This window comes from Chrysemys picta, chromosome 8, assembly GCF_011386835.1.
Source record: "Chrysemys picta bellii isolate R12L10 chromosome 8, ASM1138683v2, whole genome shotgun sequence".
Taxonomy (NCBI): Eukaryota; Metazoa; Chordata; order Testudines; family Emydidae; genus Chrysemys; species Chrysemys picta.
In genome coordinates this window covers 39,626,741-39,639,507 of record NC_088798.1, presented here as the reverse complement: position 1 = coordinate 39,639,507, position 12,767 = coordinate 39,626,741, and the positions used below count along the sequence as shown (strand labels likewise).

The 12,767-nt window shown below is 39.5% G+C and overlaps 1 protein-coding gene across 7 annotated transcripts in view; it reads left to right on the top strand.

Moving 5' to 3' along the window:
• Positions 1 to 12,767, top strand: part of COL11A1 (collagen type XI alpha 1 chain) — a 235,817-nt gene that overhangs the window by 108,537 nt on the left and 114,513 nt on the right. For all 7 annotated transcript variants that reach the window (XM_042840641.2, XM_005285451.4, XM_024101999.3 and 4 more), the window contains 6 exons: positions 306 to 359; positions 818 to 862; positions 8,578 to 8,631; positions 11,141 to 11,185; positions 12,511 to 12,564; positions 12,654 to 12,698. In XM_042840641.2, the coding sequence (XP_042696575.2) occupies positions 306 to 359; positions 818 to 862; positions 8,578 to 8,631; positions 11,141 to 11,185; positions 12,511 to 12,564; positions 12,654 to 12,698 (297 nt within the window). The remainder of the gene's footprint in view (positions 1 to 305; positions 360 to 817; positions 863 to 8,577; positions 8,632 to 11,140; positions 11,186 to 12,510; positions 12,565 to 12,653; positions 12,699 to 12,767) is intronic.

Sequence of the window (12,767 nt, the reverse complement as noted above, 5' to 3'; positions counted from 1 at the left end):
TCTCGATGTTATATTGAAGAGAACAGCCTTGTGTGCCATCTGCTCAAACCTAAATTCTGCCCTCATTTAACCTCCTGCAGCCCTCAGACTCCAGCTCTCAGGGTGTAAGTATGGGTGGAATTAGCCCCACATTAATAAAATGTTGGTGATATAAATTAACTTGAAAATCAGACTAGAGAGACAGTTAGTTGGTAGATTTAAAAGAGGGAAAACACAGAGATGTGCTTATATTTCTTTAGGCCTGACAATGAAGATTTGTAACACAGAAGCCCAAACCTAATGCCTCTGTATTTTTTGCATGGTAGGGTCCTCAAGGGGAACCAGGACCTCCTGGTCAACAAGGAATCCCAGGTCCACAAGTAAGTGTTCAGTAACCCACAGGTTATACTACATTCCTTTAAACAAATGTTTAATGAATACAGATTAGTATAGGGTTAGCTTTTCATACGCAGGACTGATAAAGCATGAAGGATTTTATAAATAATGCTGAAAATGTACATAGTACAGTGGGAGCAGAATTTTAAAGCAAGCTTGCAAAGGGCTTTTTCATTTGCAAGAAAAATGACTCATTCAGTGTTCCTGGAATGCCAGCAGGAACGGCCACACCTGTAGGAGGGTTCTGAATAGGATCCTGTTACAGACTTGATGCCAGAATAGTAGCCTGTGCAAAAGGCTCACACAAAGCTCCTTATCTAACTGGTTTAAAAAAACCACACACTTATATTTTATATTTGCCGCTATGTTTAAACAGATTAATAGGGAAAATGTATGTATATTGTTATCCCTGATTTCTCACACACTGGCTTCTTTCTAATAGGGGCTTCCTGGTCCACAAGGTCCTATTGGAGCTCCCGGTGAAAAAGTAAGTTATAAGATTATTCTGGTATTTCATAATCAGTGTATCTGTGTAACAACCTCTGGTTAAGTGGTTAAGGGCTTTTCTTTTTGTTTAGATATTGGATACCTACGATCTCAAACATAGCAAAATTCCCTAAAACCACCAAGTAAAGTAGTGAACAATATGGGCCTAACTCTCTTCTCATTTACACCGTTTTTTTCACTAGTGTAACTTCTTGAATTTACTCTTGATTCATGCTGCTGTTACTAGGATCATAATTTGGCCCTTAGTACTAAACTGTACATGATTAAATACAAATAGACTCAGACTGCTGGGCTACAAAAAAAGACAGTTTTTCCAATTTAAATGTATTTTCTATGAAATACAATTCTCTCTCATCTCCTATACTTTTAAAATATCCACCTCTTTCTTTAAACTGAGGGCCTGATTCTGATCTCAGCTACACTGATGGTACATTGGCATAACTCTGGAGTTCCACTGGAGTAGCTGTGGTATCATTTAGATCAGAATAAGGCCCTATTTGTTTATCCTTGTGTTTCCTGAGCAGTAACATTCTGCTGCAAGTTCTAATTATGTCCGTTTCAAATTTCACACTCCTAGTAATTGTCTCCTTTCTTCTTTTAGATCCCCAATTGATTCCACTCTGGTTTCCCTCTCATTCATGGTTTAATATCTTCCTAGTGCTCTAGTATCTCAGCTTCTTAGTGGGAGGGATTGAGGGGGATTTTAGGAAACAATACAGAAGAGTTCCTACCTGGCTGTCTTCCCTAGAATGTTATTCTCGGAAGAGGGCTGTGTCCACAACATATTCATTCCACAATCCATCATGAATGCATAGCATGCCTTGCAGCTATCAGAGGTTGAGGGCTATAAGGCATGGTTTCTGCCACTTTATCTTGACTTGTTTCTTTCATATAACGTGACCATTTTTCTGCTTCTGAAGTGCCAAGTACAGGTCAGCTATGTGAAGTAAAAAAGCTTTTTCCCCTCCCCTGAGTTGTATATATTTCTTGTAGAAACAATCCTGCAGTCTACATTTGAGCAAAACTCCCACTATAGTCAATGGGAGTTTTGCATGAGTAAGAATTGCAAGAAATGGCCTTGCATGCTCATCTGTTCTTGCATGGAATTGCTCTGATTTTAAGTCTTTTATCCCATAGTTGTTCATACTTTATCCCTGACATCTATATCAGATAGCTTAGAGGTGTAAACTAATTGTATTTTTTATATGTAACACCTACAATATATTGTTTATGGACTTTTTCACAAGAGTGATTCACTTAAGGAATGGTTCACTACCCATTATAATAGAGATTACAAGGATAAATAGGCTAAAAAGGTGTGAAATAGTTTGCTTGCTTCCAACCTATCCAGATACTTACCTTATTTTTTTAGTTTTCTTGGGTTGGTAGTCTTTTCTGTTTTTGAGTTTAATATTAATGCAAATGAGCTGGCAAACCAGTTTGTTAGCTTTGTTACATTGTAACTTACTGCTAGGTAGAAATGTTATGTTCGTTCATGGGTTAAAAAAGGGAAGGTAGATATCCCAAAGATAAAATCTCTTAAATAAATGTACTTTAGCAGTGAAAGGTGTCACATTTCATATTAAAAAATCCAGCCTTTGATCTTCATCGTTATTTCTGCTAGTTTCTCCCTACAGGATAGAAACCATCTTGCATCTACCCAGCATTATATACATTTCTATGGGCTACGTACCCTCCCAAAACATCATAGAGACAAGAGTTGAATTGATATGGAATGTGTTACATTTCAACTGTAGTCAAAGAATTTAAAAAAAAACATACCTTAAAGGCATAACCCTGCATTTGGAATAGGGTGGAGTCAGACCACCACAAGGGACAGAAATCCTACTGGAGCTCCCCAGAATGCAAGATAACTTTGTTCACTGCTACACCTCTTCAAGAGGTGCAGCCAGGGCAGGCTCTGCTGAAACAAAAACAACCCCCCCCCGAGCGCCGCCCCGCCGAACCAAAAACAAACAAAAAAACCCGAGTGCTGCCCCGCCGAACCAAAAACAAACAAAAAAACCCGAGTGCTGCCCCGTCAAACCAAAAACAAACAAAAAAACCCCCAAGAGCTGCACACCGAAACAAAAACAAACAAACAAACAAAAAAACCCCGAGTGCCACCCCAAGATTGGCTGCCCCTTACAAGGTGCTGCCCCAAGCACGTGCTTGGTCGGCTGGTGCCTGGAGCTGGCCCTGGGTGCAGCATACTCCAGCCAGTGTCCTAGGCCCATTCAGTGACCTGGTGAGGAGTGGAAAGAACAGAGCCATGCCCTGCCTCATTCCCACTCCCTTTGGAGTCTCTGTTACCCATGTGGAAGCACAGAGAGTGTAATGCCAAGCACAAGAATTACAACTTGTGTGGGGCCTGTAGAGGAAGATGACTTCAGTAAATTAAACACTTACGTACATAAGGCTTTATATGCTGGATAGACTTCGGGGCATATTGGCTTGTGCAGTATAAACTTCATGAGCTGAAGGGAGCATGCTCTCCTCTCTCAGGTGCCCTATGCAAAAGTAAGTCTGATATCCTGAGACCATACACACACTCTCTGTTGCTCAGTCCGTGTAGTGCTTACACACTGAACATGTACCAAGAGACATCTTAGAAACACCATATCTGTAAGTTCCATAATTGTCCCTGAGTATCTCAGAATAATTGCCCCAATTGGGTCTACTGGGAGGGATTGCAGACCAAGGACTCTGGGCTTGGTTGTGCCAGAAGAGAGGAATGGCACTTGGAGAGAAGGAAGAATGCAGGCCACTCAGGAAATAAACTTTTATACACAATGTTTGCAGGAGACTACTCACCTAGAAACTTTTCTGTGTACAAATTGCCTTGCACAAGTCAATTTTACGAGAGGAAGTTCTGGCAAGTAAAATATTAAAAGGAAGTTTTTCCACCCAAACCTGCCCCCATAGAATGATTTCCCTTTCCAGAGTCACCTCTAAAGTTTTCCATGTGAAACTCCCCAATATCTAAAGTTTTCTCTGCTAAAATATACTGGCATCTAAAATTTCCCCTGCTTGCATCTAAATATTTAAATGAATCCAATACGTTACACATGGGCATCTCTGATATTGGAGGACCAAGCAGTGACATTTTAAATATTGATAGAAACCTTTCCCTCTGACACTGAAAGCTTTCCCAGTCCAAACCCAGTCACACCATTACTTGTCTATGCTCAAACCCATTCACATAAAAAATGTTCCCCATCTAAACATGCTAATATAGGTTTCCCTCACAAAAGTTTCATAACAAAATTTTAGGTGTCCTCTCTCTTAGGATCAGGCCTCACACTAATAGATGGAGATTTTCTTTAAAAGTTTGCATTGGTTTGATGCAATATATTCAGCACAGCCAATCCATCAAGATTACTCATTCTCGAGGGCCCAGTCCTAAAAAGGAACTCATGAGTAACTCTACTTACATGGGCAGTCCAAGTGAAATCAATGGGACTACTTATGTGAGAAAAGTTTCTCAGAGGTATAAGTGTATGAGAATGTAAAAAACAGCAGCAATCATATTGCTGCCAGCATACCAGAATATACCCCGATGACTAATTAGAAACCTAGCAACCTTAGGTCAGTGCCTGGCACTAATACAGGAATGCCTGTTTGATCACTTGCTTCCTCTTTGGTAAGCTTGTGTACTGAGAGTGGGCACAGCTACAGACTGGGCATGGACCAGGACAAAGACCATAAAGACCAGAAAAAATAATGATTTTGTAGGTGTTGCAGTTGATGAATACTGTGATGCCATGATGGTACTAAATAAGAAAAATGTCCAATACAAAGAGGATGCATTTGTCATTATCCAGCTAATGCAAATTGCCCTAGGTGATGATGGCTTGGATGTTACTAATTTTAATTTGGTCTGTTGATGTTCATTACAGATTAATTCTGTGACTCACATAGGTTTTTATAATGCATTTGTGATTAAAGTACCATTTCATTTTGTTTGGGCTACATATTCTTGAAACCCTTAGGAACGAATGTTGCCAATTTGCTTTGCTGCTCTTATGTGGTGTAGACTTAGGTTGGAGTCTAGGTTGGAGACTAGGATCCAACCTGGATTTTTTTTGTTCTAATAAAATTTCTAGTTACATAACATGTTTTTTGGTTGACGGACGGACATCAAACACATCTCTCATGACTCTTTGAAGATCATCAGCAAACCTTTCATTTCCAAAAAGTCACATTCTGTCCTGCCATGCACACAACTTACCCTCCAATTGTAGCTCTGTTTTTGTGTTTGAAACAGTGCAAACCAATGAACAGCCAGTTCTCAACCCTGGGTTCTGTGACTCACCTACATCATTCAAATTGTTCTTGCTTTGCAACTTTAGATGCTACTGCCTCTGGCCTTCTCTGGATTCTGAGTGATATCCTGGCCCCTTTAAGTCAAAGACAGGGTGCCATTGACTTCAGTAGGGCCAGGATTTCACCCTTTGTCATTTTCTGTTCTTTGTACATTACTTTGTATAGTGAACACTACATTATATTTCTCCACTTGTTCCTTTCGTGTCTTTATGTATACATTTTAGGGGTGATTGATATGTGCAACTGGTACATTCTCTCCATCCTAACTGCTATGGTCCATTTCTAAATGTAATTTTTGCCTTGTTTTTCCCTCCTTGTGCCTTTCATTTCTCATCTGCTCAATGATACTTTGTGAACAACAATGCATTTTTCCAATGGCCTCTGCTTTACTCAATCATCTTCTCTCTTACAACCAGGCATTTGATATGGTCTCGCATGATATTCTTATCAATAAACTAGGCAAATACAACTTAGATGGGGCTACTATAAGGTGGGTGCATAACTGGCTGGATAACCATACTCAGAGAGTAGTTATTAATGGTTCCCAATCCTGTGGAAAGGTATAACAAGTGGGGTTCCGCAGGGGTCTGTTTTGGGACCAGCTCTGTTCAATACCTTCATCAACGACTTAGATATTGGTATAGAAAGTACGCTTATTAAGTTTGCAGATGATACCAAACTGGGAGGGATTGCAACTGCTTTGGAGGATAGGGTCATAATTCAAAATGATCTGGACAGATTGGAGAAATGGTCTGAGGTAAACAGGATGAAGTTTAATAAAGACAAATGCAAAGTGCTCCACTTAGGAAGGAACAATCAGTTTCACACATAAAGAATGGGAAAAGACTGTCTAGGAAGGAGTACGGCAGAAAGGGATCTAGGGGTTATAGTGGACCACAAGCTAAATATGAATCAACAGTGTGATGCTGTTGCAAAAAAGCAAACATGATTCTGGGATGCATTAACAGGTGTGTTGTGAGCAAGACATGAAAAGTCATTCTTCCACTCTACTCTGCGCTGGTTAGGCCTCAACTGGAGTATTGTGTCCAGTTCTGGGCACCACATTTCAAGAAAGATGTGGAGAAATTGGAGAGGGTCCAGAGAAGAGCAACAAGAATGATTAAAGGTCTTGAGAACATGACCTATGAAGAAAGGCTGAAAGAATTGGGTTTGTTTAGTTTGGAAAAGAGAAGACTGAGAGGGGACATGATAGCAGTTTTCAGGTATCTAAAAGGGTGTCATAAGGAGGAGGGAGAAAACTTGTTCATCTTAGCCTCTAAGGATAGAACAAGAAGCAATGGGCTTAAACTGCAGCAAGGGAGGTTTAGGAGGGACATTAGGAAAAAATTCCTCACTGTCAGGGTGGTTAAACACTGGAATAAATTGCCTAGGGAGGTTGTGGAATCTCCATCTCTGGAGATATTTAAGAGTAGGTTAGATTAATGTCTATCAGGGATGGTCTAGACAGTCATAGAATCATAGAATCATAGAATATCAGAGTTGGAAGGGACCTCAAGAGGTCATCTAGTCCAACTCCCTGCTCAAAGCAGGACCAATTCCCAGCTAAATCATCCCAGCCAGGGCTTTGTCAAGCCGGGCCTTAAAAACCTCCAAGGAAGGAGACTCCACCACCTCCCTAGGTAACGCATTCCAGTGTTTCACCACCCTCCTAGTGAAATAGTTTTTCCTGATATCCAACCTGGACCTCCCCCACTGCAATTTGAGACCATTGCTCCTTGTTCTGTCATCTGCCACCACTGAGAACAGCCGAGCTCCATCCTCTTTGGAACCCCCCTTCAGGTAGTTGAAGGCTGCTATCAAATCCCCCCTCATTCTTCTCTTCTGGAGACTAAACAATCCCAGTTCCCTCAGCCTCTCCTCATAAGTCATGTGCTCCAGACCCCTAATCATTTTTGTTGCCCTCCGCTGGACTCTTTCCAATTTTTCCACATCCTTCTTGTAGTGTGGGGCCCAAAACTGGACACAGTATTCCAGATGAGGCCTCACCAATGTCAAATACAGTATTTGGTCCTGCCATGAGGAAAGGGGACTGGACTCGATGACCTCTCGAGGTCCCTTCCAGCTCTAGAATCTATGAATCTAAAACCCAAATTAACATATTTTTACATATTTCTAATTTGCATATTCATTGTATTTGGAGACATTTTAAAAAAAGAAAAGTTGGGTAAAATTATAGTGAATCTGAAAACTGATGCTGAATGTATTTTGATGCTGAAGTTTTTCATACAATTCTGTAAATGAACATTATTTTCCTGATGTTATTTTTCCTCATTTCATCACCTCAGTTTAACTGGGAAACAACCAGCGGCGGCTCCAGGCACCAGCGCTCCGAGTACATGCCTGGGGCGGCAAGCCGTGGGGGGCACCCTGCCGGTCCCTGTGAGGGTGGCAGTCAGGCAGCAGGCTGCCTGCTTGGGGCGGCAAAAAAGCTAGAGCCACCCCTGGAAACAACATGTTATTCCTTCTCCCTCATCTGTCCTTTCTATTTAATTTCCTTCCCAGGTGCCTATGCTTTTGTTTAGTTTTTCTCATTCATGCTAAAGCAGCTGCTTACTACTCTCTGATCTAACTTCAGACAGTTCTATTTTGATGATTAACATGGTTGTAGGAATCGCACACTTTTTCAGGTAAAAGGCAAGTTAGTTTAACATTACAAATGGATATTTCTGAGGTACGGCCGGTACTCAGGTGGAGCAAGTATTTCAGTATCCAACTATAGCTAGTTGAAATATTTAAAGCCAGAAGAGAATTCAAAAGAATTCAAAATTTTTTCACACAATGCATAATTAGTTTGTGGAACTCATTGCCACAGTGTGTTGCTGAACCCAACAACTTGGAAAGATTCAAAGAAGGATTAGCTGTTTATATGGATAACAAGAATATTCAGAGTCATAATATTAATAACACAAATTTTGGAAGAGAGATAAAACCTCATGCTTCAGGTCTTAAGTCTCTAACTATTAGAAATAGATTATTCAGTATCTGCCAACTGAGAGGTTTCTTGCTCCTTCCTTCTTGGACAGGATACTGGTCTAGATGGACCATGGGTCTGATGCCATATGGCAATTCCACTGTTCCTTTCTTATTTGCACTAGTGAGCATTGAGAGTAACGTTTTTGAAGTCATTGGAATTGTTATGGATTTACACTGGTGTAATGGAGATCAGAATCTAAGTCTCTGGATCTAGCTTTTGGAACACTCTTCTTTTATTTTTTTTCCCCATCACTTTGTATGTTTTAACATATTTCTTTTTGTTCATAGTTAATTTGTTTGTTGCAACCTATTTTAGCTTGAGCAACATATTTGTTTAATATTATTCCTAAAATGTTTCCTTTTTGTTGTCTTTAGGGACCACAGGGCAAGCCTGGCCTTCCGGGACTTGCTGGTTCTGATGGGCCTTCTGTAAGTAATTTTGTCTTTTGAATGTCTTATTCTGTTAAAAATCAGTATGCAGCTTTGGGTCACTGCATGCAATGTACTGCATTACAAGAAGAAAAGACACAGCCCTCTTAGTTGGGAACAAACTTGTAAAGCCTGTGTATACCTCTGTATTATTTGAACTTGAGGCGTTATTAAAGTTAGGGGGCTGCTAAGATTTGCTGAAGCCCTTTAGAAATGTGTACCTTGATAATCAATTATGATTGCAACATCTGCACTGACATGCTATGATAAGCCAATAGCCAAAGAGACATACAGTGGATCAGAGCCACTGTTTCATTTATGTCAATGTGGCAGTGTAAATGGGGGATTGTAGCGAAGCGAGACTCACCAGTGTGGTGCCTCCTGCTGGTTGTCTTGGAATTAGCTCTTTTCCAGCATATGGAGCGCCCTCTGCAGGCCGGTGTCTCGCCTGCCACTGGCCCCATGTCCCTATCAGACCCTGGTACCTGCATACCTCAGGATTCTGCCCCAGCAGTACCCCCACGCTCTGGGTCTCCCCTCCCAGGGGAACCCTCAACCCCGCTCACTTGGGCAAACTGAAGTCTGTCATGGTCACTCATCACTGGCAAGGAGGTTGGACCAGCTGCCTCTGCCTAACCCCAGGCTGCACCTCTGCAACCCCAGTACCTGTTTTGCCTTTAGCAAGGCCCGCCACCTGGGGATTTGCCAGGCTGGAGCTTCCCAGCTCCTTTTGCCTTTCCCCAGCCCTGCTCGACTCCTGGTAGACTGTTGGCAATGCATATTATGGCATTGTTGGAGATTCCGGTTAGACTTGAATCTTTGTCCACTTGTGCAAGTTTTTCTCACTTCTGAAAACTCTCAGCCCTTACAAACATCACTGGTATTTGAAAACCGACATTTTGTTACACATAAAAACTCAGAAATAAAGACAAATGCAATGAAGAATGAATAAGCACAGGTAGTCATGTGTTTGCATGTGTATGTGTGTGTGCGTACTTGTGCATGAACCACTTCCTGCACCCCACCATCTGCCTAGACAGTCATCTCCCTACCTTGTGTATGTGTTTCTTTGGTTGAAAGGTAGGGCAGGCAGCTTAAGTCACTGAAACTCTTGGTAAGCATTACCCCTGACAAGAGGTAGCATTGTAGAATCACAGACTTTCCATGCAGGGTAAGTAGTTATAACTTTGTGCGCAATAAGATCATATGCTTGAAGATTAGTTCAGATTTTCAAACCAAGATGTATTTGTTTGAGTAAAACTGAAAAAATTGCTAATGATGTTTGAGGTGAGCAAGACAATAAATTGTTTCTAGCTATCTGATACTCATCCTTCTAATCAATATTCTAGAATGCATAGATAGATAAGTGATATATATATATTTTAAAATACCTGCCAATCCTTAACTGATAAACTTCTGATTTTTATGTTAAGTTTGCTAGCTGGTAAAATGAATTTAAAATATGCTATTAATTAATGGCATATATATATACCATTAATTAATAGCATATTTTAAATTCATTTTACCAGCTAGCAAAGTAAACATAAAAATCAGAAGTTTATCAGTTAAGGATTGGCAGGTATTTTAAAATATGATTTGACATACTGAAAACACTTTTTGGAAGTTAATACCAGAAAGAAGTTAATATTTAAGAAGTGGCTACATGCACAGCAAAACTAAAGATTTACTATACCCTTCAAAGAAGAGTGGAGCTACACAAAGTAGAAAAAGTGTTACTTGTTGATTTCCTCATACTGTAATCTGCCATTAACATTTTTAATTTAACTTTAGTGTAATTTTTGATGACAGATCAAATATAATCAATGCTGTCTCCCACTAGGAATGCAGTGAGGAATTAATCTTTTGAGTGATCTCCCTCTCTCTCTCTCTCTCTCTCTCTCTCTCTCTCTCTCACACCCACACCCACACCCACACCCACAAAACCTTAATTCTTGGGTTACATTTCTAGTGGGAGTTTTATATAACTATAATTATATAGAATTTAAACAGTAGCAGCCTGCACCCCTCAAAAAGTTCTATTTTAAAAGTAAGCAATGATTTAAAGGAAAAACATTTAATTAATGCTATAAATGAGACTAGATTAATCTCTTTATTGGCCTCTCAGACAACTCTTGTGACCTTTTTATATGCTTTAAGGATTTCTGCATGAAGTTGTATCATGTAGGTTCTTTGAAAATACTGTAGTAATCAAATCTGAGTGTGTCTTAGATTAAAAAACTCCTGCAGTTGATCAAAATGTTGCTTAATACATTCACATCAATATAACTACTGTCCAGATTTCTTTGTTATGTAAACTAGTTATATATTAAAACAGTAAATCTCTCCTCAAAATCAAAGGTGTATTTTTCATGCTGTAGTCCAGAAACAGGTCTGGATTTGGGGTCATGATGATGTTCAATTATTTAAAACCAATTTATTTGTATAATTAATTGTTTTTCACAAAGAGCATATTTTCCAACAAATACTGTATTTATCTGTCTGTAATCAGGGTCATCCTGGCAAAGAGGGTCAGTCTGGAGAGAAAGGTGCTTTGGTAAGTTTCAAAACTTCCATAAACATATGTCTATTCAATTTGTATTTATTTGTTTATTTAGTAAATTTGTCAACCATGTAATCTGTTGCTCTTATAGCTATTGGGAACATAAGTGATAGAAAATGCATCACCCATTCACAGCATGGGTGTGCTGACAACCATATTTATTGAGTACCAGTCTGTGAACTCCACAAGCAGTTTTACTTTACCCGGGCACTCTTTTTATATTTATTCATGTCTATTCAGGAGTTCATAAACTGTCACATGTTTCAGACAGATAACTTGCAACTTCTTTGAGTTTGCAGTTTTATAGTGTATGCAACTTGCTGGGACTATTGAGAGGCTCAGTTAGGGGGGTATATCAAAACATACACATTCAATGGATTTTTCAGTCACTTACAGGAAGTCAGTGGAAAATAATTTCTTCATTGTAGTGAAATATTTAAAGGGTTTATAAAACTTTCTGCCATGTTAAGGCCAGATTCTGAAACCCTTACTCATGCTGAATAACACACAACTTCCCAAGTAGCCCTACTGAAGACAATGGAGTAAAGTACTATGCAATATAAATATAAATATAAATCAGGGTATCAGTATCTGGCCCTTATTCTGCAATCTATTACATATTTGGGGGCCTTTTTCTTTATTATGAGGCCAGGAAGGATTATGAAACAGGATGTACTACTAAAGTAACAAAGGTTTATCCTCTCTTAATTTTATATTTGCAAAGGTTTAGTGAAATATATTTAAAAAAATCCTCAGGAAACAATAGATGCCAAAAAATGAAAATGCAAACACTGAAAAAAAGAGTCAGATTCTGAAGGATCTGTATATGGGAATAGCAGACGCCTATATGAGAGTAGAGTATGGCACAGAATGTAAATTTTTAGCGAGATTTTTTTTAAAATGATGGGGAAGGGCTAGTAGAGTGATATACTCTTATGTCTTTATAGCTAACACATAGCTTCTGCCCTGTGCAGACGTCATTAACACTGGTGTGTTCTCCTTATATTTTCAAAATTATCATAATTTCAGATTATTTATGTTGTGAGTTGATGTTTTTAGCACATCGCTTTCATTTGAAATTTCCAAAAGTATAAATCCCCAGCAAAACCATAAATAGATCCACAGAAAATCTGAAAAACGCTTTGATATTCCCACAAGTTTTCTTGGGGGCGGTCAGCCAGAAAAGCCTGTCTGCCCAGTATTATTCCAAGGTCTTCCTTTAGACTACTTGTGGTATCGTTAAGGTAAGTGGATCGTACTTTGAATGTTAGTCAGTTAACAATTAGTTTTCTGAGTTTTTCTAATCCAATGTATTTTAGGGGCCTCCAGGTCCTCAGGGTCCAATTGGCTATCCTGGTCCTCGTGGTGTGAAGGTATGATTCTTTTTTTTTTCTTTTTTAATCTGAATATTTGAAACTTTCTGGTTATGTACAGTGAGGCAATTTCTTATTGCTTTCTACAGGGAGCTGATGGTGTCCGTGGTCTCAAGGGCTCCAAAGGTGAAAAGGTAAACATGGAATTGGACTTGCTTTTGTTAAAAAAATAGTGTTTTTCTGTGTTCCAGTAAACAAAAGGG